Source organism: Ascaphus truei, chromosome 14 (assembly GCF_040206685.1).
Source record: "Ascaphus truei isolate aAscTru1 chromosome 14, aAscTru1.hap1, whole genome shotgun sequence".
Taxonomy (NCBI): Eukaryota; Metazoa; Chordata; class Amphibia; order Anura; family Ascaphidae; genus Ascaphus; species Ascaphus truei.
The window spans coordinates 15996263-16022080 of NC_134496.1; the positions used below are offsets into that span (position 1 = coordinate 15996263).

A 25818-nucleotide genomic window follows, 5' to 3' on the forward strand; every position below is an offset into this window, starting at 1 on the left:
GGGAGGGGGAGGGGGGGGGGAGGGGGAGGGGGGGGGAGGGGGAGGAGGGAGGGGGGGGGGAGGGGAGGAGGGGAGGAGGGAGGAGGGGGGGGAGGGGGAGGGAGGGAGGGGGGGAGGGAGGGAGGGAGGGGGGGGAGGGGGAGGAGGGAGGAGGGGAGGGGGGGAGGGGGAGGAGGGAGGGGGGGAGGAGGGAGGGGGAGGAGGGAGGGGGAGGAGGGGGAGGAGGAGGGGGAGGAGGAGGAGGAGGGGGGAGGAGGGGGGGGGAGGAGGAGGGGAGGAGGAGGGGGAGAGGAGGGGGAGGAGGGGGAGGAGGAGGGGGAGGAGGGGGGGGAGGAGGGGGGGAGGAGGGGAGGAGGGGAGGAGGGGGGGAGGAGGGGAGGAGGGGAGGAGGGGAGGAGGGGGGGGAGGAGGGAGGAGGGGAGGAGGGGGGGAGGAGGGGAGGAGGGGGGGAGGGGGGAGGAGGGGAGGAGGGGGGGGAGGAGGGGAGGAGGGGAGGAGGGGGGGGAGGAGGGGAGGAGGGGGGGGGAGGAGGGGAGGAGGGGGGGGAGGGAGGGGGAGGAGGGGGGGGAGGAGGGGGGAGGGGGGGGGGGGAGGAGGGAGGAGGGGGGAGGGGGGGAGGAGGGGAGGAGGGGGGGGAGGAGGGGGGGGAGGGGGGGGAGGGGGGGGAGGGGGGGGGGAGGGGGGGAGGGGGAGGAGGGGGGAGGGGGAGGAGGGGAGGGAGGGGGAGGGGGAGGGGGGGGGGAGAGGGGAGGAGGGGGGGGGAGAGGGGAGGAGGGGGGGGGAGAGGGGAGGAGGGGGGGGGAGAGGGGAGAGGGGAGAGGGGGGGGAGAGGGGGAGGAGGGGGGGGAGAGGGGAGGAGGGGGGGGAGAGGGGGAGGAGGGGGGGGAGGGGAGGAGGGGGGGGAGGGGGAGGAGGAGGGGGGGGGAGGGGGGAGGGGGGGGGAGGGGGGAGAGGGGGGGGAGGGGGGGGGGAGGGGGGGGAGGGGGGGGGAGGGGGGAGGGGAGGGGAGGGGAGGGGGGAGGGGGGAGGAGGGGGGGAGGGGGAGGGGGAGGAGGGAGGGGGAGGGGGAGGAGGGAGGGGGAGGGGGAGGAGGGAGGGGGAGGGGGAGGAGGGAGGGGGAGGGGGGGGGAGGGGGGGAGGAGGGAGGGGGGGGAGGGGGGGAGGAGGGAGGGGGGGGAGGGGGGGAGGAGGGAGAGGGGGGAGGGAGGGGGGAGGAGGGAGGGGGAGGAGGAGGGGGAGGGGGGGGAGGAGGGGGGAGGAGGGAGAGGAGGGGGGGGAGGAGGGAGAGGAGGGGGGGGAGGAGGGAGAGGAGGGGGGGGAGGAGGGGGGAGGAAGGGAGGAGGGAAGGGAGGAGGGGAGAGGGGAAGGGGAGGGGGGAGGGAGGAGCGGGGAGGGAGGAGAGGGGAGGGGGGCAGGAGGGGGAGGGGGAGGGGCGGGATCTGGTCGTGGTGCCGTCCACCCCCCCCCACACACACACACATACACACACACATACACACACACATACATACACACATATATACACATGACACACATACATACACACACACACATACTCACACTACTCACACATACACACACACACTATACACACACATATACACACACACACACACACACACAACACACACACACATACACACACACACATACACACACACACACACACATACACACACACATACACACATACACACATACATACATACACACATACATACATACATACACACATACATCACACATACACACACACATACACACATACACACATACACACATACACACATACACACATACATACACACACACTTTAATAACCGCAGCTCCTTCCCTGCTCCCCGCCCATGGCGCCTCCCATCTAGCTAGTTCCGTCCCCTCCTCCCCATTGGCCTCGACTCGCGTACCATGTGACGTGTCGCCGCACGGGAACACCATTCTCTTGTATCCCCTGCTGGCTGACGCGTCACAGTACGTAGTCAGTTGGCAGTGAGGAGGGACTGGGACCGGATCGTGAGTTTAAAACGCAATGGTGAGTTGCGCTCACGCCGCCGCCTGCGCCACCGGGCGCAGCGGGTCCCAGCCCTTATCCTTTGTGTAGCATATGTTTTGGGCATGACCAGATTAGCTGGCTGTCCTGTTAGTAAGGGCTCAAGAAGTGAGTTAGTTTCCCTAATGGGAATAGGCTTTAATTTCTAGAAAGTAGTTTCTTAAAGGGACAGTGCACCCGTACTTTATTTTGGTTGTGGCTAATAAACCACTATAGTTTAACGTTTCCCATCGTGTCTAGCGTCTTACTGACCCCGCCGCGAGGCCGTCCTGCCACAATATATATATATATATTTAGGCAATGTACTGTGTATTTGTGTCATAGGATGTAGCACTGAGCTGTCTGTGTTTCATGTTCTGTCTCTGGTTTTAAATATATATTGCCATGCTCAGTAGCACTCGTCTTTGGCACTTATACGTATATATATATATATATATATATATATATATATATATATATATATATATATATATGTGGTTATTTTGGGGGTTCAATATGAGCTTGTAGGGGTTCTGTGTGTTTCACTGTGATTATTACACTAATATTTCTCACCTGATGTTTGACCGTTGATATGACTCCTCTCTTGCGCCAGTCACATGTGGAAGGGGGCGGAGCCTCTGATGTGACACGCCTCCGAGGGGGTGGAGTCAAGAAAATCCTCGGAGGCAGATGGTAACTGCGAAATTCCTCGTCTGTGGACACAGACAGTGGCAGAGCCAGGAAGGGGAGGAATGACCGAGGTCACACAGACAGTCAGTGGCAGAGCCGGGAAGGGGAGGAATGACCGAGGTCACACAGACAGTCAGTGGCAGAGCCGGGAAGGGGAGGAATGACCGAGGTCACACAGACAGTCAGTGGCAGAGCCAGGAAGGGGAGGAATGACCGAGGTCACACAGACAGTCAGTGGCAGAGCCGGGAAGGGGAGGAATGACCGAGGTCACACAGACAGTCAGTGGCAGAGCCAGGAAGGGGAGGAATGACCGAGGTCACACAGACAGTCAGTGGCAGAGCCGGGAAGGGGAGGAATGACCGAGGTCACACAGTCAGTGGCAGAGCCGGGAAGGGGAGGAATGACCGAGGTCACACAGACAGTCAGTGGCAGAGCCGAGAAGGGGAGGAATGACCGAGGTCACACAGACAGTCAGTGGCTGAGCCGGGAAGGGGAGGAATGACCGAGGTCACACAGACAGTCAGTGGCAGAGCCGGGAAGGGGAGGAATGACCGAGGTCACACAGACAGTCAGTGGCAGAGCCGGGAAGGAGAGGAATGACCGAGGTCACACAGACAGTCAGTGGCAGAGCTTCCTTGTCTCTCTTGGATTCTCCACACACACCATCAGACTCTTCCCCAGCTCTCAGATGTTAAAACTCACATTTTTAAGGAACCCGACTCGCCCCCCCCCCCCCCTTGCCCAACCCCAACCCCATTGGAATCAGCTGTGTGGCTGGAACATACTCCAACCTGATGTATACTCCGTCCCACAATGAGCAGCCACTTTACCTTTTATTTCAACATTGCCCCTTATTCCCTGTAGAGTGTAAGCTCTGGGGACCAGTCAGTACCTCCTGTATCTGTGAACGTCTCTCCTTCCTTGTATGTCATTCAGTTTCTGTAACTTCCATCTCTCTGTGCCCCCTTTGTACCGCGCGTCGGGATATGTTAGCGCTTTACAAATAAACAATGATAATAACAGCGTCCTACCTGTGAGGTCACTGAACTTGGTGACCCCGTACTGTGCTGTACCGCGCTCCTCTCTCTGCAGGCGACGCGCCTCTAGCAGATTGTCGGAGAATATCAGCAGCCGGCGCTGAAACTCTGCGGGGTGAGAGCGGTGTAATGGTGAAGAACGCAGATAACGCTCTCAGGTCCCTGGCAAGGGAGGGGTTAATGGAGTGATGCTCTGCAGGTTTCTGGCAGGGGTGGGGTTAATGGAGCGTCACTCTGCAGGTCTCTGGCAGGGATGGGGTTAATGGAGCGATGCTCTGTGGGTCTCTGGCAGGGGAGGGGGTAATGGAGCGATGCTCTGCAGGTCTTTGGCAGGGGAGGGGGTAAGGGAGCGATGCTCTGCGGGTCTCTGGCAGGAGTGGGGGTAATGGAGCGATGCTCTGCGGATCTTAGGCAGGGGAAGGGGTAATGGAGCGATGCTCTGCGGGTCTCTGGCAGGGGAAGGGGTAATGGAGCGATGCTCTGCAGGTCTTTGGCAGGAGTGGGGGTAATGGAGCGATGCTCTGCGGATCTTAGGCAGGGGAAGGGGTAATGGAGCGATGCTCTGCGGGTCTTGGGGAGGGGGTAATAGAGCGATGCTCTGCGGGTCTCTGGCTTGGGAGGGGGTAATGGAGTGATGCTCTGCAGGTCTTTGGCAGGGGAGGGGGTAATGGAGTGATGCTCTGCGGGTCTCTGGCAGGGGAGGGGGTAATGGAGCAATGCTCTGCGGGTCTTTGGCAGGGGAGGGGGTAATGGAGTGATGCTCTGCGGGTCTCTGGCAGGGGAGGGGGTAATGGAGCGATGCTCTGCGGGTCTTTGGCAGGGGAGGGGTGTAACATTCGCACCTCTGCCTTCTCACTGACACCGCCACGGTGTGAAAGCCACGATAAGGTGTAAGTTAAACATCCTGTCTGCAGAGCATCGCTTTCTTACCCTGATCGCTACGAGACTCGCAGAGCATCGCTCCATGAACCCTTCCCTTGCCAGACATCTGCAGAGCATTGCTCCATTGATTCCTTCCCTGCAGAGCGTCACTCAGCTTTTACCTTCTCTGCTCCTGTACGTCTTGTTAAACTGAAGAATAAAAATGTCAAACTGCTTCTGAAAGAGAGAGAGAGAAATGAGAGAGAGGAGGGGGGAGTGAGGGGAGAGAGTGTGAAGGGAGAGAGCGAGGGTGGAGAAATAGGAGAGGGGGGACAGAGAGAGAGAGTGAGGGGGAGAGAAAGAGTGGGGAGAAATAGGAGAGAGAGGGGGGGATAGAGAGTGTGAGAGGGAGAGAAAGAGGGAGGAGAAATAGGCGAGGGAGTTGGGGAGAGAGAGAGATAGGAGAGGGGGAGAGAGAGAGATAATAGAGAGGGGGGAAGGAGAGAGGGAGAGGGGGGAAAGAGAGAGATAGGAGAGGAGCGGGTGAAAGAAGGCGAGGGGGGGCAAGAGAGATAGGATAGGGATAGAGGGAAAGAGAAAGATAGGAGAGAGGGAGACAGAGAGAGAAGGATGTGTGAGAGAGGAAGATAGGAGAGAGAGGGGAGAGAAGAGAGAGGGAGGGGGATAGGAGGTGTGTGGGAGAAACAAGCGAGAGAGGGTGGGAAGGAGAGGGAAGAGATAGAGAGGGGGAGATAGGGGAGAAAGTGAGGGAGGAACAGAGGTTTAAAGGAGAGAAAGTATATATATATATATATATATATAGGATAGATAGTTTATAGATAGTTAGAGGGAAGGATGGAGAAATAAGGGACTGTGTTAGAGGTGAGAGAGAAAGGTGGGGAGAGAGAGTTACAGAGAGTTAGAGTGCAAGGTATAATGGGACAGTCACCATGTTCGTAGTACCCGAGACTGTGTCTACAAAAAGAGCCGCCAGAACACAGAGAGTGCACAGGAGAGACATGATAAGAGGGAGAGAGACTGCTATATGTGTGTGAGAGAGAGAAAGTCTGCTATAAGAGAAAGAGATAGACTGCTATACGTGTGTGTGAGAGAGAGCGAGGTGGCTATATGTGAGAGAGAGCGAGGTGGCTGCACGTGAGAGAGAGACTGCTATACAAGTGTGCTAGAGAAATCTCTGTGAGAGAGAGTGAGTCAGAGAGATTACGAGTGACCAGAATGGGTGTGACTGGGAAACCACAAGCCCCACATCCATCCATTTATACAGAGAGAGAAAGCTGTATGGTGCCCAAACGAAGATCAATAGCTTATATAAGCACATCATTGAGACAATACATTTCCACTGTTCAAATCCTCGAAGTATCACACATGAATGTATAGACCAATTATCAGATAATGACCACACCGCTGTCCAGTATGAATCGAATAGCTGGATGGAGTTTCACCTCTTGAATTGTAAAAACTCCCCCTGGTTAGTGTCCAGACATATGAGCATCGATGTGGACAAGTAATATGGTGTGTGTCACGGTAGCTTGTGACAGGCTGTAATTTACACCAAAACTATATATAAATATATATATACCTGGGTTTGAACTGGGACGAGACTTAGATATGATAAAATATAATTTATTCCTTGATAAAGGTGAACACACAATAATGTACAAATAACAGGCAAAATATAGACACTTAGTTAAAATGGAAATGATGAAGCAGTCACATCTGGACTGGCAGTTCATACAGCACTCTTCATAGTCATCAAGACACCAAAAGCATGAAAAGACCTCTGGCAGGAAGACAGTGCATAGCGTTTCTCTCAGCAATCAAGATGGTATAGAACAGACTGAACACTTGAAGAACTTGCAGAACATGAAGAACAATGGCTAAGGGCTTGACCACAGATTATATACCTTTTGTGGCCCTATCCATAACCTTAAGTACAGGGGATTGGTTTTCAATTACCTCCAGCCACTCACTAACGTGGGAAAGCATTCTGACCCATGCCCCCCTGCTGGTTGGCACATGCGCAGTAGAACTCTGGGGTCTCATTTCTGTAGCCCCACATATGCAAAGGGAATACCAGCCAGCCTACCCATTTGGCTTTCTGGCAGGAAAACCTTTGTTGGAAGGTGTTAAATGGAACACTTAAAAACTGCTCTGGTTTGAGCTTCAAATAAACAGTGAGGGTGACAAAACTCTTTGAACAATACTTAAGTCCTAGACATTCGGTCACCTCTCGGGCCATCTGCTACATTATGGCCAAAGAAATTTCCTCTGGAATTTATCCATACCTTAGAATACAGTATTAAGCATAAAACATAGACATATTAAAATATCCGGTTCCGTTGGGTCTAGCAGGTCCAAACTTCCCAGTTCTCATTGCCAGAACTGGGACACCATATGATCCAAAAAGCGACTTGCTACGACCTATGGAGCCGGAGTTACACAAATGCACATTAAATCATTTTTCATTTTAATACAAAAATCTCCGCTAAAAGAAATCTCAGCCTTTCACTAAATCCCCATTGAAAACAACGGGCTCCGCCGCCATGGGTTTCAATGAAGCAACTCCGCCGTTGTAGTCAATGGGGTTTCCTACCATAGACTTTCAATGGGGAACCGCCGCCATTGAAGTCTATGAGAAAATCCACAAATCTTTACAGTCGTCCATACTCCGTCTGGTTGGACTGAGGGGGCTGGAAATGGGCATGCATTAAAGCCGGAACCTTGGCTACATGTCACCCAAATCCCATCCCTCTGGGCATTCCAGAACCGGAGATATGGACTTACACATTTCAACATTTTACACTTAGTCATTTTTTCACCATGCGGCTTTTCCCCCATTAGAATCAATGGGAAAAAGTCCCGAACTTTCAAGGGGGTCCATACTCCGTCGGGTTCGTCCAAGAGGGTCAAGGATGGTTCTGCAGTGATGCCGGAGCAGTGACTACAGATACCCCAAACCTTGATCCTCTGGTCCCTCCGGAATCGGAGATATGGATTCCTAAATGACAGCATTTCACACTTAGTCATTTTTCGGAGCTGTTTCTGCCGCCGCCATTGAAGCCTATGGCGCGACCCGCTCTTCTCGGTTCGACCCTTATCGGGGGTCCAGGATTCGGGGACCCGGTTGTGGTCGAGTGGGGGGAAGCCTAGGAACTAGGGGCAAAATGAATTTTATTTCTAGGGCCCTGTGACAGAGTCACTGACTCAGTAGGCTGTGACAGTGAATGGAGAGATGCTGCAGCCAGTTCACAGACTGTTAATCTCCTCAGACAGAGAAAGCACAGCTGCAGCCTAATTAAACAGGGGCTGAACTATCAGTGAAACAAGTGCTTTAAAAAGCAGGAAGTTGCTCACACAAGGTGAGCTTGTTTTTCCACAGGCAGGTGGAGAGAACTCTCCCGGCTTGGAAGCCGTAGCAGCTGCTGCTGCCCTGGTCCCCAGTCCTGCGAGGAGCTTTGCTGCTGGGACCAGCTGGGACCCCAACCCAGGATAAAGATAAACATTACTGCGAGGCTGGACACAGCCTGCTCCCCGGAACTGTGTTCCTGTTTGCTGTTTGGAGCTGAAACAGATAAGACTTTATTCTTATTATGCTTATTGGTTATCGTTTGTGTAGCATGTTTTGGGCATGACCAGATTAGCTGGCTGTCCTGTTAGTAAGGGCTCAAGAAGTGAGTTAGTGTCCCTAACGGGACAAGGCTTTAATTTGCAAGAAAGTAGTTTCTTAAAGGGACAGTGCACCCGTATTTATTTTGGTTGTGGCTAATAAACCACTATAGTTGAACGTTTCCCACCGTGTCTAGTGTCTTACTGACCCCGCCGCGAGGCCGTCCTGCCACAGGTGGTGTCAGAAGTGGGATGCTACGCCTCTGGGGGTCAGTAGATGAAGATGTGTTGAGACACTGAACTCAAGCGGAAAAAAAATGATTTTTGCTGAAGCGTGGAAGTTACAGCTAGCAAGCGCTGAGTGTAAATTTTGCCCCGTCGGGTATGAAAGGATTGCTGTGTAAAGCTAATACCTTTTGCTGAAGTGAGTGAATTTGCAGCTAGCAAGTGCTGTGAGCAAAGTTTGCCCTGTCTGGTAAAAAAGAAAGTAAAAATGGATTTTTGCAAAGAAGTTGCCCTAAGAAGAACCCAGAAGGTTCAAATATTGTAAAGCAAGAACAACTTACGTGTGTTGTGCAAAGTCTGCCTCGTCGGGTGTAAAAAACAAAAAACAAAGAAAAACGGGGTTTTAAAATGGCCGCCGTCAAGTGTCAGTTTTGCAATGTACATAACCATACAAAACAGTGTCCCTTCAGGCCATATGATGATTATGATGATGACGCATATGTGGCCCCGAGAAGAGAGACGTACCCGCAGATGAAAGCTGCAAAAAAGTGTCCAGTGTGTGTGTGCCCAGTACCACTGATGTCTCTGGAACGCATAAAACAAAGAGAAAGAAGAAAAAGAAAAATATTTTTCAAGTCACAGAGGAAGTGACCAAACCACTTGAGCCTGCGATATCAGGACAACAGGCGTCAGCAAGCCACCGAGATGTGCTGCAGACCGGAGTGATGGGCAGAATTGTCACAGGAGCAGTGGCAAAGGAAAAGGAGGAGCAAAGGGAAGCTGAATCCTTGAGCCAGGAAAAAGAGGCCTTAATTTCTGCACTCCAAACTGCCCAGCGTGATTATGATGTCTTGCAGAAACAATTGAATAGGGAGCGAGAAGCTAATGCAGAGGTACAGAGGTGTATACTCCCAGCTATACTTGAGTATGAGGAGTTAAAGAAAACAGAGCATCTCTTGCGGAGTGAGTTGGAGGAGCTGACGACAAGCTTGAATAAAGCCAACACCTCAATTGCTAACAGGGAATCAGAGAGAACAAGTCCTGACTGGAGACTGTGCTATCAGATGTCCCAGAGAGATGTGCAAAACTTCATCAGAGACTTAGAAGTTTCTCACCAAGAAGCTAGCATGCTCAAAACAGAGCTGGAGCTCTCACGCCAGGAGGGCCACAGTCTAAACACAGAGCTGGGTATGTTGAAGGAAACCCATGAGAATGCCCTGAGGGATTTAGAGACTGTAAGGAAGGAGAATGTAAGTCTGACGCAGAAAAATTCAGACTTGACTGATCAAATCAGTAAAGGTGATAAGAAGCTCCACCAAGCAGGAAAAGTGGAGAAGCAATTGATCCAGGAAAAGCTAGAGGTGCAGGAAGCACTGCAGAATGCAGAGAGGATGCAACGTGTCTCCCTGCAGCAGCACACACAGGCAATGCACTAATGGCGGAGCCAGCTGCAAGAGCTACATGCAAGTCTGCAAGCAGCCAAGGAGAAGCAGCGAGTGCTACAGGAACGGCTGAGTACCCAGTATGTCCCCACAGAACAGCATGAGGAACTGAGGGCCACGCTGTACGCCACAAGAGAATCGCTAGGGGCAGAGCTGGGTACTTTGAAGAAAGCCAATGAAACGGTCCTAAGGGATATAGAGACTGTGAAAATTGAGAATATAAACCTGAAGGAAGAGGTTTTAAACCTGACTGGTCAGGTCAGTGATGGGACTGAGAAGCTTCACCAAGCGCAGAAAGTGAAGACGCAATTGGCGCAAGAAAAAAATGAAGTACAGGCTGCTCTGCAGAATGCAGAGAAAATGCTGGAAAAAGAATGCCTTGCCCTGGAGCAGCTGAAGATCACGTTGAGCGCCACAAGAGCATCGCTGGAGGCGGAGCTTAGAAGCCAGGTGACTCTGTGTGAGAGGGAACATGAGAAGGTCCAAAGACTGGAGCAAGAGCTGGAGAAGCAGAGAGGCAACTCCATCTCCATGAGTCAGTATGCCAAGGAGAAAGAAGCCTGGAAGACAGAAGCAACAGCGATACTGGCGACAAGAACTGCAGAGCTCAAAAAGATGGAGGAGGCGTTGATGCAAACCCAGAGTAAGCACCGGGAAGAGGTGAAGGCCCTGAGAGGGGACTGGCAGCATCAGATTGAAGAGCTGCAAACGCAGATGGCTGAGCACGAGACGCAGCGCGCCAAGACGGAGGAGGTGTCCGTCCGTCAGGTGGCCTGCCTGATGTTGCACCATGAAACTGAGATGGCTGATATCCACAAGCGGCTGGACTACACGACCAATGAGGGGGCCCGGCTACAGCTGGAGCTAGACAAGGTCCGGGAGGAGCACCAGCAGCTGCAGGTCCAGAATAAAGAAAGAGAGACAGATTTAAGCCTTGCTCTGAGTCTGCTAGGAGACATAGAATCGCAACTCAATTCTAACGAAGATGAACTAGCAGCCGCACTGAGTGAAAGAAGAAAGGCAGAAGGACTGCTTCAAGACCTGAGGAAGGATCTGGAGTCTGAGCGGGCTGGCCGCAGGATGGCGGAGAAACAAAAGTGTGACCTGGTCAAGGAGCTCGAGTCTCTAAAGTCTGAGCGGGACGCTACGTTGGACTCTACTGCTGCCCAGCAGGAGGTTTCTCAGAAGTAGCTGGAGGAAAAGCTTACAAGCCCAAGACAGACGTTTGGGTCACTGAAGCAGTCCAAGGAAAAGGTGGCGGTAGAGATAAAGTCAAAGGATGATGAAGGGGAGGCTGCACTGGAACATGTTTTACCAGAGCCCGCTGTCTATGCAGACTATCTCTTAAGTTATCTTCAAAACCCTGCTGTTCTCACAGAAGAACAAAAAGCGGATATGACACAAATTGAAGCCATGCTGATTAAAGAATTTATAGGTCAGCAGCTGATTCTTATAGTCGGCTGTCTAGATACCAGTGAAGAAGGAGGCAGGAAACGCCTTCTTGCTGTCCTACAAGAGATGCTTGTGATACCTAATACACCAACTTCCCTTATAACGTGTCTAGTGGAATTATTGCTCCGTATTGTTAAAGATGATGACCGGAGAATTCAGATTGTGGCAGAAATAGTCTCTGAGCTGCGAGAGCCAATTGTTAGCGTGGATATACCAGCGGATGCCGCGAAATCAAGGAAATTACAGTTAAAGATTGCAGATTTAAGAGTGCAGCTTAACGAAGCCAAACAAGCCTTGGAGGACTCCATAGTTTTACAAGATTTCAGTCTTGCATCTGAATTAAAGGAGATAGTGAGGTACCAGTCCTCAGGCCCAGATGGCCTGGTAATTACCCCAAAAAGAAAATGCCTAAATTGGAAGGCAAGAAAAAAAAAAGGGGGAGGGAAGGGCCGACGTCAGACATTGGCGACAAAGATGCTGGTGCACGGGAATGTTGAACGGGCCGCTCCACAGGACAATGTTTCGCTGGGGAGAGGGATATGTGACAGAGTCACTCACTGTCACAGCCTACTGAGTCAAAGAGAGATGCTGCAGCCAGATCACTGAGTGTTAATCTCCTCAGACAGAGAAAGCACAGCTGCATCCTAATTAAACAGGGGCTGAACTATCAGTGAAACAAGTGCTTTAAAAAGCAGGAAGTTGCTCACACAAGGTGAGCTTGTTTTTCCACAGGAAGGTGGAGAGAACTCTCCCGGCTTGGAAGCCGTAGCAGCTGCTGCTGCCCTGGTCCCCAGTCCTGCGAGGAGCTTTGCTGCTGGGACCAGCTGGGACCCCAACCCAGGATAAAGATAAACATTACTGCGAGGCTGGACACAGCCTGCTCCCCGGAACCGTGTTCCTGTTTGCTGTTTGGAGCTGAAACAGATAAGACTTTATTCTTATTATGCTTATTGGTTATCGTTTGTGTAGCATGTTTTGGGCATGACCAGATTAGCTGGCTGTCCTGTTAGTAAGGGCTCAAGAAGTGAGTTAGTGTCCTTAACGGGACTAGGCTTTAATTTGCAAGAAAGTAGTTTCTTAAAGGGACAGTGCACCCGTATTTATTTTAATAAACCACTATAGTTGAACGTTTCCCACCGTGTCTAGTGTCTTACTGACCCCGCCGCGAGGCCGTCCTGCCACAGGCCCCCAGAACTGTTTATTCCCACGCCAATTAACGTTGAACTTGACTCAAGTGATTTTAACTCTTTTAAAGGACATTGTATCCGCTTTGCGGTTTGCGGTCTGGACGGCAGCCAACTCGTTCTTCGAAAGTTACCTCGAGGAACCTCCATTGAAGTCGATGAGCCCATTGACTTTCAATGGGAAACCGCCGCTCTCCCTCTCGGTCGCCACCTGCTGGTCTTTACAGGAAACAGGACTAAAACAACAAGATTCTCCATTGGAATGCATGGAGCCCTAATGGCGGCCAATGGGGACCTGCAAAATGGTGCCTGAAAAGGCGGGAAAACTTCACAAAGAGCTATAATCATTAAAGGACTATTAACCCTTGTGCTCCCGGATGGATTCTAGTGTGTGTGTGATGCAGACACTGATTAACAATAAACCATGGGGGAACAGGGAATATACATTTTCAGGTTATGACAAGGGTTAAATCACACGTCTGGGCCTCAGCCCAGTTAACCCCTTGTCTCCCTGGTGAGGTTAGAGAGTGGCCAATTGGGGTGTAACCCCTTTAATCCCGGGCCAAATCCTCTCCATCGTCACAGTGTGCAGGAGTAATGTAACGCACATTTGTGTGGTCTTCTGTGTGATGTTCCTCCACAGGTGTGTGCTTCCGTTTCTCCGCGAAATCCAAGCAGGCAGCAAAGGGACGCTGGAGCACCCTGCGAACAGGCAGCAAAGGGACGCTGGAGCACCCTGCGAACAGGCAGGATTAGGGACGCTGGAGCACCCTGCGAACAGGCAGCAAAGGGACGCTGGAGCACCCTGCGAACAGGCAGCAAAGGGACGCTGGAGCACCCTGCGAACAGGCAGGATAAGGGACGCTGGAGCACCCTGCGAACAGGCAGCAAAGGGACGCTGGAGCACCCTGCGAACAGGCAGGATAAGGGAAGCTGGAGCACCCTGCGAACAGGCAGGATAAGGGACGCTGGAGCACCCTGCGAACAGGCAGGATAAGGGAAGCTGGAGCACCCTGCGAACAGGCAGCAAAGGGACGCTGGAGCACCCTGCGAACAGGCAGCAAAGGGACGCTGGAGCACCCTGCGAACAGGCAGGATAAGGGACGCTGGAGCACCCTGCGAACAGGCAGCAAAGGGACGCTGGAGCACCCTGCGAACAGGCAGCAAAGGGACGCTGGAGCACCCTGCGAACAGGCAGGATAAGGGACGCTGGAGCACCCTGCGAACAGGCAGCAAAGGGACGCTGGAGCACCCTGCGAACAGGCAGCAAAGGGACGCTGGAGCACCCTGCGAACAGGCAGGATAAGAGACGCTGGTGCACCCTGCGAACAGGCAGGATAAGGGACGCTGGAGCACCCTGCGAACAGGCAGGATAAGGGACGCTGGAGCACCCTGCGAACAGGCAGCAAAGGGACGCTGGAGCACCCTGCGAACAGGCAGGATAAGGGACGCTGGAGCACCCTGCGAACAGGCAGGATAAGGGACGCTGGAGCACCCTGCGAACAGGCAGGATAAGGGATGCTGGAGCACCCTGCGAACAGGCAGCAAAGGGACGCTGGAGCACCCTGCGAACAGGCAGCAAAGGGACGCTGGAGCACCCTGCGAACAGGCAGCAAAGGGACGCTGGAGCACCCTGCGAACAGGCAGGATAAGGGACGCTGGAGCACCCTGCGAACAGGCAGGATAAGGGACGCTGGAGCACCCTGCGAACAGGCAGCAAAGGGATACTGGAGCACCCTGCGAACAGGCAGGATAAGGGACGCTGGAGCACCCTGCGAACAGGCAGGATAAGGGACGCTGGAGCACCCTGCGAACAGGCAGGATAAGGGACGCTGGAGCACCCTGCGAACAGGCAGCAAAGGGACGCTGGAGCACCCTGCGAACAGGCAGGATAAGGGACGCTGGAGCACCCTGCGAACAGGCAGGATAAGGGACGCTGGAGCACCCTGCGAACAGGCAGCAAAGGGACGCTGGAGCACCCTGCGAACAGGCAGGATAAGGGACGCTGGAGCACCCTGCGAACAGGCAGCAAAGGGACGCTGGAGCACCCTGCGTACAGGCAGGATAAGGGACGCTGGAGCACCCTGCGAACAGGCAGGATAAGGGAAGCTGGAGCACCCTGCGAACAGGCAGGATAAGGGAAGCTGGAGCACCCTGCGAACAGGTAGCAAAGGGACGCTGGAGCACCCTGCGAACAGGCAGGATAAGGGACGCTGGAGCACCCTGCGAACAGGCAGCAAAGGGACGCTGGAGCACCCTGCGAACAGGCAGCAAAGGGACGCTGGAGCACCCTGCGAACAGGCAGCAAAGGGACGCTGGAGCACCCTGCGAACAGGCAGGATAAGGGACGCTGGAGCACCCTGCGAACAGGCAGGATAAGGGACGCTGGAGCACCCTGCGAACAGGCAGGATAAGGGACGCTGGAGCACCCTGCGAACAGGCAGCAAAGGGACGCTGGAGCACCCTGCAAACAGGCAGGATAAGGGACGCTGGAGCACCCTGCGAACAGGCAGCAAAGGGACGCTGGAGCACCCTGCGAACAGGCAGGATAAGGGAAGCTGGAGCACCCTGCGAACAGACAGCAAAGGGACGCTGGAGCACCCTGCGAACAGGCAGGATAAGGAAAGCTGGAGCACCCTGCGAACAGGTAGCAAAGGGACGCTGGAGCACCCTGCGAACAGGTAGCAAAGGGACGCTGGAGCACCCTGCAAACAGGCAGGATAAGGGACGCTGGAGCACCCTGCGAACAGGCAGGATAAGGGACGCTGGAGCACCCTGCGAACAGGCAGGATAAGGGACGCTGGAGCACCCTGCGAACAGGCAGGATAAGGGACGCTGGAGCACCCTGCGAACAGGCAGCAAAGGGACGCTGGAGCACCCTGCGAACAGGTAGCAAAGGGACGCTGGAGCACCCTGCGAACAGGCAGGATAAGGGACGCTGGAGCACCCTGCGAACAGGCAGGATAAGGGATGCTGGAGCACCCTGCGAACAGGCAGGATAAGGGACGCTGGAGCACCCTGCGGACAGGCAGGATAAGGGACGCTGGAGCACCCTGCGAACAGGCAGGATAAGGGACGCTGGAGCACCCTGCGAACAGGCAGGATAAGGGAAGCTGGAGCACCCTGCGAACAGGCAGGATAAGGGACGCTGGAGCACCCTGTGAACAGGCAGCAAAGGGACGCTGGAGCACCCTGCGAACAGGCAGGATAAGGGAAGCTGGAGCACCCTGCGAACAGGTAGCAAAGGGACGCTGGAGCACCCTGCGAACAGGCAGGATAAGGGACGCTGGAGCACCCTGCGAACAGGCAGCAAAGGGACGCTTGAGCACCCTGCGAACAGGCAGCAAAGGGACGCTGGAGCACCCTGCGAACAGGCAGCAAAGGGACGCTGGAGCACCCTGCGAACAGGCAGCAAAAGGACGCTGGAGCACCCTGCGAACAGGCAGGATAAGGGACGCTGGAGCACCCTGCGAACAGGCAGCAAAGGGACGCTGGAGCACCCTGCGAACAGGCAGGATAAGGGACGCTGGAGCACCCTGCGAACAGGCAGGATAAGGGACGCTGGAGCACCCTGCGAACAGGCAGGATAAGGGACGCTGGAGCACCCTGCGAACAGGCAGCAAAGGGACGCTGGAGCACCCTGCAAACAGGCAGGATAAGGGAAGCTGGAGCACCCTGCGAACAGGCAGGATAAGGGACGCTGGAGCACCCTGCGAACAGGCAAAGGGACGCTGGAGCACCCTGCGAACAGGCAGGATAAGGGAAGCTGGAGCACCCTGCGAACAGGCAGCAAAGGGACGCTGGAGCACCCTGCGAACAGGCAGGATAAGGGCAGCTGGAGCAGCCTGCGAACAGGTAGCAAAGGGACGCTAGAGCACCCTGCGAACAGGTAGCAAAGGGACGCTGGAGCACCCTGCAAACAGGCAGGATAAGGGACGCTGGAGCACCCTGCGAACAGGCAGGATAAGGGACGCTGGAGCACCCTGCGAACAGGCAGGATAAGGGATGCTGGAGCACCCTGCGAACAGGCAGGATAAGGGACGCTGGAGCACCCTGCGAACAGGCAGGATAAGGGACGCTGGAGCACCCTGCGAACAGGCAGCAAAGGGACGCTGGAGCACCCTGCGAACAGGTAGCAAAGGGACGCTGGAGCACCCTGCGAACAGGCAGGATAAGGGACGCTGGAGCACCCTGCGAACAGGCAGGATAAGGGACGCTGGAGCACCCTGTGAACAGGCAGGATAAGGGACGCTGGAGCACCCTGCGGACAGGCAGGATAAGGGACGCTGGAGCACCCTGCGAACAGGCAGGATAAGGGACGCTGGAGCACCCTGCGAACAGGCAGGATAAGGGAAGCTGGAGCACCCTGCGAACAGGCAGCAAAGGGACGCTGGAGCACCCTGCGAACAGGAAGGATAAGGGAAGCTGGAGCACCCTGCGAACAGGCAGCAAAGGGACGCTGGAGCACCCTGCAAACAGGCAGGATAAGGGACGCTGGAGCACCCTGCGAACAGGCAGCAAAGGGACGCTGGAGCACCCTGCGAACAGGCAGCAAAGGGACGCTGGAGCACCCTGCGAACAAGCAGCAAAGGGACGCTGGAGCACCCTGCGAACAGGCAGCAAAGGGACGCTGGAGCACCCTGCGAACAGGCAGGATAAGGGACGCTGGAGCACCCTGCGAACAGGCAGCAAAGGGACGCTGGAGCACCCTGCGAACAGGCAGGATAAGGGACGCTGGAGCACCCTGCGAACAGGCAGCAAAGGGACGCTGGAGCACCCTGCGAACAGGCAGGATAAGGGACGCTGGAGCACCCTGCGAACAGGCAGCAAAGGGACGCTGGAGCACCCTGCAAACAGGCAGGATAAGGGAAGCTGGAGCACCCTGCGAACAGGCAGGATAAGGGACGCTGGAGCACCCTGCGAACAGGCAGCAAAGGGACGCTGGAGCACCCTGCGAACAGGCAGGATAAGGGAAGCTGGAGCACCCTGCGAACAGGCAGGATAAGGGACGCTGGAGCACCCTGCGAACAGGCAGGATAAGGGAAGCTGGAGCACCCTGCGAACAGGTAGCAAAGGGACGCTGGAGCACCCTGCGAACAGGTAGCAAAGGGACGCTGGAGCACCCTGCGAACAGGCAGGATAAGGGACGCTGGAGCACCCTGCGAACAGGCAGCAAAGGGACGCTGGAGCACCCTGCGAACAGGCAGCAAAGGGACGCTGGAGCACCCTGCGAACAGGCAGCAAAGGGACGCTGGAGCACCCTGCGAACAGGCAGCAAAGGGACGCTGGAGCACCCTGCGAACAGGCAGGATAAGGGACGCTGGAGCACCCTGCGAACAGGCAGCAAAGGGACGCTGGAGCACCCTGCGAACAGGCAGGATAAGGGACGCTGGAGCACCCTGCGAACAGGCAGGATAAGGGACGCTGGAGCACCCTGCGAACAGGCAGGATAAGGGACGCTGGAGCACCCTGCGAACAGGCAGCAAAGGGACGCTGGAGCACCCTGCAAACAGGCAGGATAAGGGAAGCTGGAGCACCCTGCGAACAGGCAGGATAAAGGACGCTGGAGCACCCTGCGAACAGGCAGCAAAGGGACGCTGGAGCACCCTGCGAACAGGCAGGATAAGGGAAGCTGGAGCACCCTGCGAACAGGCAGCAAAGGGACGCTGGAGCACCCTGCGAACAGGCAGGATAACGGAAGCTGGAGCACCCTGCGAACAGGTAGCAAAGGGACGCTGGAGCACCCTGCGAACAGGTAGCAAAGGGACGCTGGAGCACCCTGCAAACAGGCAGGATAAGGGACGCTGGAGCACCCTGCGAACAGGCAGGATAAGGGACGCTGGAGCACCCTGCGAACAGGTAGCAAAGGGACGCTGGAGCACCCTGCGAACAGGCAGGATAAGGGACGCTGGAGCACCCTGCGAACAGGCAGGATAAGGGACGCTGGAGCACCCTGCGAACAGGCAGGATAAGGGACGCTGGAGCACCCTGCGGACAGGCAGGATAAGGGACGCTGGAGCACCCTGCGAACAGGCAGGATAAGGGACGCTGGAGCACCCTGCGAACAGGCAGGATAAGGGAAGCTGGAGCACCCTGCGAACAGGCAGCAAAGGGACGCTGGAGCACCCTGCGAACAGGCAGGATAAGGGAAGCTGGAGCACCCTGCGAACAGGTAGCAAAGGGACACTGGAGCACCCTGCGAACAGGCAGGATAAGGGACGCTGGAGCACCCTGCGAACAGGCAGCAAAGGGACGCTGGAGCACCCTGCGAACAGGCAGCAAAGGGACGCTGGAGCACCCTGCGAACAGGCAGCAAAGGGACGCTGGAGCACCCTGCGAACAGGCAGCAAAGGGACGCTGGAGCACCCTGCGAACAGGCAGGATAAGGGACGCTGGAGCACCCTGCGAACAGGCAGCAAAGGGACGCTGGAGCACCCTGCGAACAGGCAGGATAAGGGACGCTGGAGCACCCTGCGAACAGGCAGGATAAGGGACGCTGGAGCACCCTGCGAACAGGCAGGATAAGGGACGCTGGAGCACCCTGCGAACAGGCAGCAAAGGGACGCTGGAGCACCCTGCAAACAGGCAGGATAAGGGAAGCTGGAGCACCCTGCGAACAGGCAGGATAAGGGACGCTGGAGCACCCTGCGAACAGGCAGCAAAGGGACGCTGGAGCACCCTGCGAACAGGCAGGATAAGGGAAGCTGGAGCACCCTGCGAACAGGTAGCAAAGGGACGCTGGAGCACCCTGCGAACAGGTAGCAAAGGGACGCTGGAGCACCCTGCAAACAGGCAGGATAAGGGACGCTGGAGCACCCTGCGAACAGGCAGGATAAGGGACGCTGGAGCACCCTGCGAACAGGCAGGATAAGGGACGCTGGAGCACCCTGCGAACAGGCAGGATAAGGGACGCTGGAGCACCCTGCGAACAGGCAGCAAAGGGACGCTGGAGCACCCTGCGAACAGGTAGCAAAGGGACGCTGGAGCACCCTGCGAACAGGCAGGATAAGGGACGCTGGAGCACCCTGCGAACAGGCAGGATAAGGGACGCTGGAGCACCCTGCGAACAGGCAGGATAAGGGACGCTGGAGCACCCTGCGGACAGGCAGGATAAGGGACGCTGGAGCACCCTGCGAACAGGCAGGATAAGGGACGCTGGAGCACCCTGCGAACAGGCAGCAAAGGGACGCTGGAGCACCCTGCGAACAGGCAGGATAAGGGAAGCTGGAGCACCCTGCGAACAGGCAGGATAAGGGACGCTGGAGCACCCTGTGAACAGGCAGCAAAGGGACGCTGGAGCACCCTGCAAACAGGCAGGATAAGGGACGCTGGAGCACCCTGCGAACAGGCAGGATAAGGGACGCTGGAGCACCCTGCGAACAGGCAGCAAAGGGACGCTGGAGCACCCTGCGAACAGGCAGGATAAGGGACGCTGGAGCACCCTGCGAACAGGCAGGATAAGGGACGCTGGAGCACCCTGCGAACAGGCAGGATAAGGGACGCTGGAGCACCCTGCGAACAGGCAGCAAAGGGACGCTGGAGCACCCTGCGAACAGGTAGCAAAGGGACGCTGGAGCACTCTGCGAACAGGCAGCAAAGGGACGCTGGAGCACCCTGCGAACAGGCAGGATAAGGGACGCTGGAGCACCCTGCGAACAGGCAGGATAAGGGACGCTGGAGCACCCTGCGAACAGGCAGCAAAGGGACACTGGAGCACCCTGCGAACAGGCAGGATAAGGGACGCTGGAGCACCCTGCGAACAGGCAGGATAAGGGACGCTGGAGCACCCTGCGAACAGGCAGGATAAGGGACGCTGGAGCACCCTGCGAACAGGCAGGATAAGGGACGCTGGAGCACCCTGCGAACAGGCAGGAAAGGGACGCTGGAGCACCCTGCGAACAGGCAGGATAAGGGACGTTGGAGCACCCTGCGAACAGGCAGGATAAGGGACGCTGGAGCACCCTGTGAACAGGCAGCAAAGGGACGCTGGAGAACCCTGCGGACAGGCAGAATAAGGGACGCTGGAGCACCCTGCGAACAGGCGAAAAAACGAGAAACTGCGAGAGTGTGTCCCATTGTTTCCTACTGTTTGCAGGGGGGCTCCAACTTTCCTTTAATAATAATAATAAAGCATGTTCTTGTATAGCGCTGCTAGTTATACGCAGCGCTTTACAGATACATTATGCAGACACAGTCCTTGCCCCGTGGAGCTTACAATCTATGTGTTTGGTGCCTGAGGCACAGGGAGATAAAGTGACTTGCCCAAGGTCACAAGGAGCCGACACCGGGAATTGAACCATTTCCCCTGCTACAAACTCTCAGTGTCACTCAGTGTGTTTGACTCACCGAGCCACTCCCTGCCTGCCCATCCATTTATACACACAGGAGAGAGGGCAATACCAGGGGGTATAGGGAGCGGGTATATGGGGCAATAACAGGGGGTATAGGGAGTGGGTATATGGGGCAATATCAGGGGGTATAGGGAGCGGGTATATGGGGCAATATCAGGGGGTATAGGGAGCGGGTATATGGGGCAATACCAGGGAGTATAGGGAGCGGGTATATGGGGCAATATCAGGGGGTATAGGGAGCGGGTATATGGGGCAATATCAGGGGGTATAGGGAGCGGGTATATGGGGCAATACCAGGGAGTATAGGGAGCGGGTATATGGGGCAATATCAGGGGGTATAGGGAGCGGGTATATGGGGCAATATCAGGGGGTATAGGGAGCGGGTATATGGGGCAATACCAGGGAGTATAGGGAGCGGGTATATGGGGCAATATCAGGGGGTATAGGGAGCGGGTATATGGGGCAATATCAGGGGGTATAGGGAGCGGGTATATAGGGCAATACCATGGGATATAGGGAGCGGGTATTGTGACGGTGAAGGGATACCCAGGCCAGCAATAAAGGTATTATGCCCGGGTGCCCCTGAGCCATGTGGGGGCATTGTAATTGTCAGCTTTTCAACCCAATCATGGCATGTATAGAAGGGAAAAGGGGAGGAATCCTCAGGCGCGTTCTTCTGCTTGTGGCCCCAGGACATATATGGACGTAGAAAATAAAAGAGAGAGGGGGGCCACAATGAGGGAAAGTTCAACATACATATATACCTTGATTTTAGGGGAATAAAATAGGGGAGGAGACACACTCACACTAGGTATCTGGTCTTGATCAGATGACTACTCCTCTGGGTGGAGGGTGGGTTGGGGGTGAGGGGAAACCCCCTGATGACGCCTCAGAGAATAAGAAAAAGGGAAAAAATAGTGTAATAACGTTTAATACCATACAAAAAATAGAGATTAAAACTCACAAGCGGCCAAAAGTTTTTGGCATAGGGAGGAGATGGATCCAGACTCCACAGAGCGTCCCTCTCAGAGATGGGTTGTCATGTGTAGACTGTTTCCAGTTGGAGGTGTCTTCTGGATAGTGTGTACGGTTCAGCAAACGGCAGGGTAGGTTTCCTAACGCCTGTGCACGGGCTGGGTCCTCCTTCGTCTGCTTTCTTCCCTGCACACTCCTTACACAGCCCCCGGTCCTTCGCGCATGCGCATGCGCTCCCGGCGAGATGCTGGCCAAAACTGGCAATCCAACTTCCTCCCTACGGTGGCCTGTGATGACCAAAAACCGTCAGACGCGTTTCGCATTAGCTTCCTCAGTGACGTAGGCATATCCGGGGTAGCAGCAGTCCTTTATACCTTCAACAATTGACACTTAGCTGTGGATTCGCTGGTTGTTAACAGGCAGCCTTATTAGTGTCAAAATGCTCTACAGACCCTTTCTTATCACAACTGTGAAGCGTATAAGCATCTTGGGCATAATATAAATTGTACATTAACATATAAAAAAAATTGTTTCCTCTTAATGCCTTCCTTTAAACAAATGGCAAACTTAAAAACTGCAGACATTCTGCTGGGGATTACTTATCCCTAAAGATGAAGATGATCACTTTGAGATAGACTCAAAATTGTATAGACTAATTTGGGTTGTCAATTCTAGGGATGGTTTATAATTGATTTAATTCAATAAGTGTTAGTACCTAGCAAGTGGACTTAAAAATTGCTGAATTGTAGCACATACGATGTGGATAAAAATGTAAAGTGATAGTTCCTTGCTTATGCAATTAAAATTTGATTGATGAATAGGATTTGAAGGTGTGTCACTAGTAGTAATAAAATTCTTGCAGGCATTTAACTCTCACTGCGGTCCCAAGTTTTTTGAGAATGTCACAAGTTTGCACAATTGTAGGGAGATTTTCACATAAACCTAATAACAGATATTACAAAAGTTACAATTTGGCAAACGTTATGAGAATTATTTGTGGCGATCTTAGAGACATAAGCTAGTTGGACCTCTAGTATTTCTTTATGTTTTATTATGTAGCATTATGTGTGTTTATAACTTATGAATTCTTATATGGACAAAGAGAGTTTCTAACTCAAGTGGTGAATTGTGTAACGCTGGAATAGTTACGGGGGTTCAGAGGAAGGCAGACACTTCCATTTCCAAATTTAGACCCTTTGGTCCTAGGGTTTGGAGAGTGAAAATCCAAAAGGATTCACTTTTGTTAATCTTTTTAATATAATCTCCTCCCCTCCACTCTGCATCCACTTTTTCAATGCCATAAAATTTTAAACAGGACGGGTTTTTATTATGTTTAGTTCTATAATGGTTTGAGACACTATGGGTCTCTAAACCTTTAGTTATGTTTCTTATATGCTCTCCCACTCTTGTTTTTAATTTGCGTATTGTTCTGCCTACATACTGTAGATTGCACCCACATTGTAGTACATATACCACACCTTTACTGTCACAAGTAATGTGTGATTTTATTGCAAAGTCTACAGTGGATACAGTGCAGCTAAAGGAAGTGGTTTTGCTGCTAGTGGAGGCATTGTTCTTCCACGCCTTACACTTAAGACACTTTTTAAAACCCTTAGATAGGTTATCTAGCCAACAGTTTGTATTTTTGGGGGGCAAAAAACTGGGTACTAGCTTTTGCTTAATGTTTGGGGCTTTAGAAAAGATTACGGCAGGTTTATCCCCAATGACCTCTTTTAAGAAATCATCTTGTTTTAAAATATGCCAGTGTTTTTTTTTAAATCCCTTCTATCTGTCTTGAGTTTGTGCTAAAAGTTGTAATAAAAGGAATAAAAGCATCTGAGTGGCTATTAGTCTTCTTATCTTTATACACTAACATGTCTTTTCTATTTATATCCCCTACCTTTTTTATTGCATTGTCAATTGTCTGTGCTTTATAGTCTTTCTCCAGGAATTTCTCCTTCATTGGTATTATTTGTTTTTCATAGTCACTCTGCTTTGTGCAATTCCGCTTCATGCGTCTAAACTCCCCATAGGGAACATTCTCCAGCCAAGTTTTCTTGTGGCAGCTGTTTGCCTTGATAAAATTGTTGCAGTTGACTGCTTTAAAATGTGTTCTAGTGTGGATCATTCCTAATTCGATAAAAATGTCTAAATCTAAAAATATCCCCTCCACTGTGCTCGTATTGTACGTAAAATTTAAATTTAAATTATTTGAGTTGATGCTAGAAAAAAAGGTTTGCAATGATTCGAGTCGCCCTTCCATATGATGATAATATCATCAATGTAGCGTTTGTAGAGCACCAGGTTTGCCTCCCATTCCTTGTTGGGCCAGATTACTTGGTCTTCCCACCATCCAAGGAAAAGGTTTGCATAACTGGGAGCAAACCTGGTGCCCATTGCGGTCCCTCTTTTTTGCAAATAAAATTCACCTCCAAACCAGAAAACATTGTGGTGAAGGATAAAACTAATCCCGTCTATTAGAAAGTTTTGTTGCATATCTTCTAGTTCCAGATATTTTTCCAAGCAGTACAGTGTGGCATTGCATCCCTGCACATGATCTATGCATGTGTAGAGTGATGTGATGTCACACGTGGCCAATATATAGTCAGACTGCCATGCAATGAGATCTAGTGTTTGTATCACCTGTGTTGTATCTTTTAAATAGGATGGCAGTTCTTTCGCCGCAGGCTGTAATAAAGTGTCTATATATGCCGAAAAATTTTGAGTCAAGGAGCCAATCCCCGATATTATTGGTCTTCCAGGGGGCTTAATTAAGGATTTATGAAGTTTCCTTCAATCATGGCATGTAACTGCATTGGTAATAAAGGTGTATGTGTATTTTTACTGTTCCAGGAGTGCCAACCAGCGGGATGCGCCAGGCGTGCGCTTCAGGGGTGCCAACCAGCGGGGATGTGCAGGGGGTGATTTTACGGTAACATTTTGTCAGGGTGTGTTTGGGTAGAAGGGGGCCAGTGTTGCGGGTTACCCCGAAACATGTACTCAGGAATCTCCCCAGATTCCGGAGGACATGAGGAACACAGACCACCGGATAAAATCCTCTCTAGAAATTAGTTTGCAGCTCACCGCCAAATCTCCCTGCTTCAGCACAGACCAGAATAGTAAGACTAGGCAGGGGATAGGAATCACATTCACGGTACCCTGGTATATGCCCACAAACCCCAGAACCCAGTGTGGGGTTCAGTACATCTCTCACCAGGTATAAGGTGGTGAGATGTATATGTTTTTAAGTTACAGTAATGTTCAATAGGGGTAAAAATCCATTTGCAGGGGAGACAGAGTGGCTACTCCACCCTCTAAGGCTAAGGCCCCGGTATCTCCGCTGCAACGCGCACCCGCGAGATTGGCGGCGCGTGCAGCCGATTACCTGGTCTGCAGCTCACTGCAGGAAGAGAGACCGGGGGGGGCGTGGCGGGGGCGCGGCCATGACGTCACTCGGCAGGTTCGCCCTCATTGGCTGAACCGCCGGGGGGCGTGCCGTATCACTCGACGCGAGTCCTGCTCTCGCCCCAGCGCTGCGGCCCCCCCTCGCAGCGGGCCCGGCGCCATTGAGGGGAGGGCTCTCGTCCATGTGGCGGACGCTGTAGTAGGCAGCGGGGTCAAGGCCTAAGCTTCAAAGGCAATCCAGGATATGGAGGTGTTAAACCATTTGTTGGCTTGCTTGGTAGGGGAGGAGAACTTCAATAAACCATCCTGGCAAGATGTCATGCTGCCCAGACTGAGTGGCACCAGATAAGGGTCTCATATGCTATGCGACAAAGTCGGAGGTGCTTGATCCGGACGTCAATGGGACCAAGCCCGACCGTGGCAACCTGGGAAGCTGGTTCAGTTGGAACAAGGGAGTTGGTCGCTGCGACTGGGATTGGGAATGTAGGTGAAGGTGCTGAATAATCTGGGCTGCCTATCCAGGCCCGGGATGCTGGGGT

At 53.8% G+C, this 25818-nt stretch overlaps 1 protein-coding gene across 3 annotated transcripts in view; it reads right to left on the reverse strand.

The window, feature by feature from the left end:
• The window catches only part of CTSW (cathepsin W), a 43561-nt gene that overhangs the window by 16735 nt on the left and 1008 nt on the right, over positions 1 to 25818 (reverse strand). The window contains exons 1-4 of one of the 3 annotated variants that reach the window (XM_075569824.1): positions 5568 to 5871; positions 4801 to 4855; positions 3752 to 3865; positions 2603 to 2742 (exon numbers count right to left, since the gene is read on the reverse strand). In XM_075569824.1, the coding sequence (XP_075425939.1) occupies positions 2603 to 2742; positions 3752 to 3865; positions 4801 to 4855; positions 5568 to 5639 (381 nt within the window). In that variant the 5' untranslated portion in view covers positions 5640 to 5871. Of the gene's footprint in view, positions 1 to 2602; positions 2743 to 3751; positions 3866 to 4800; positions 4856 to 5567; positions 5872 to 25818 lie in introns of those variants that run through there. The other 2 variants (XM_075569825.1, XM_075569826.1) reach the window with 2 other exon arrangements.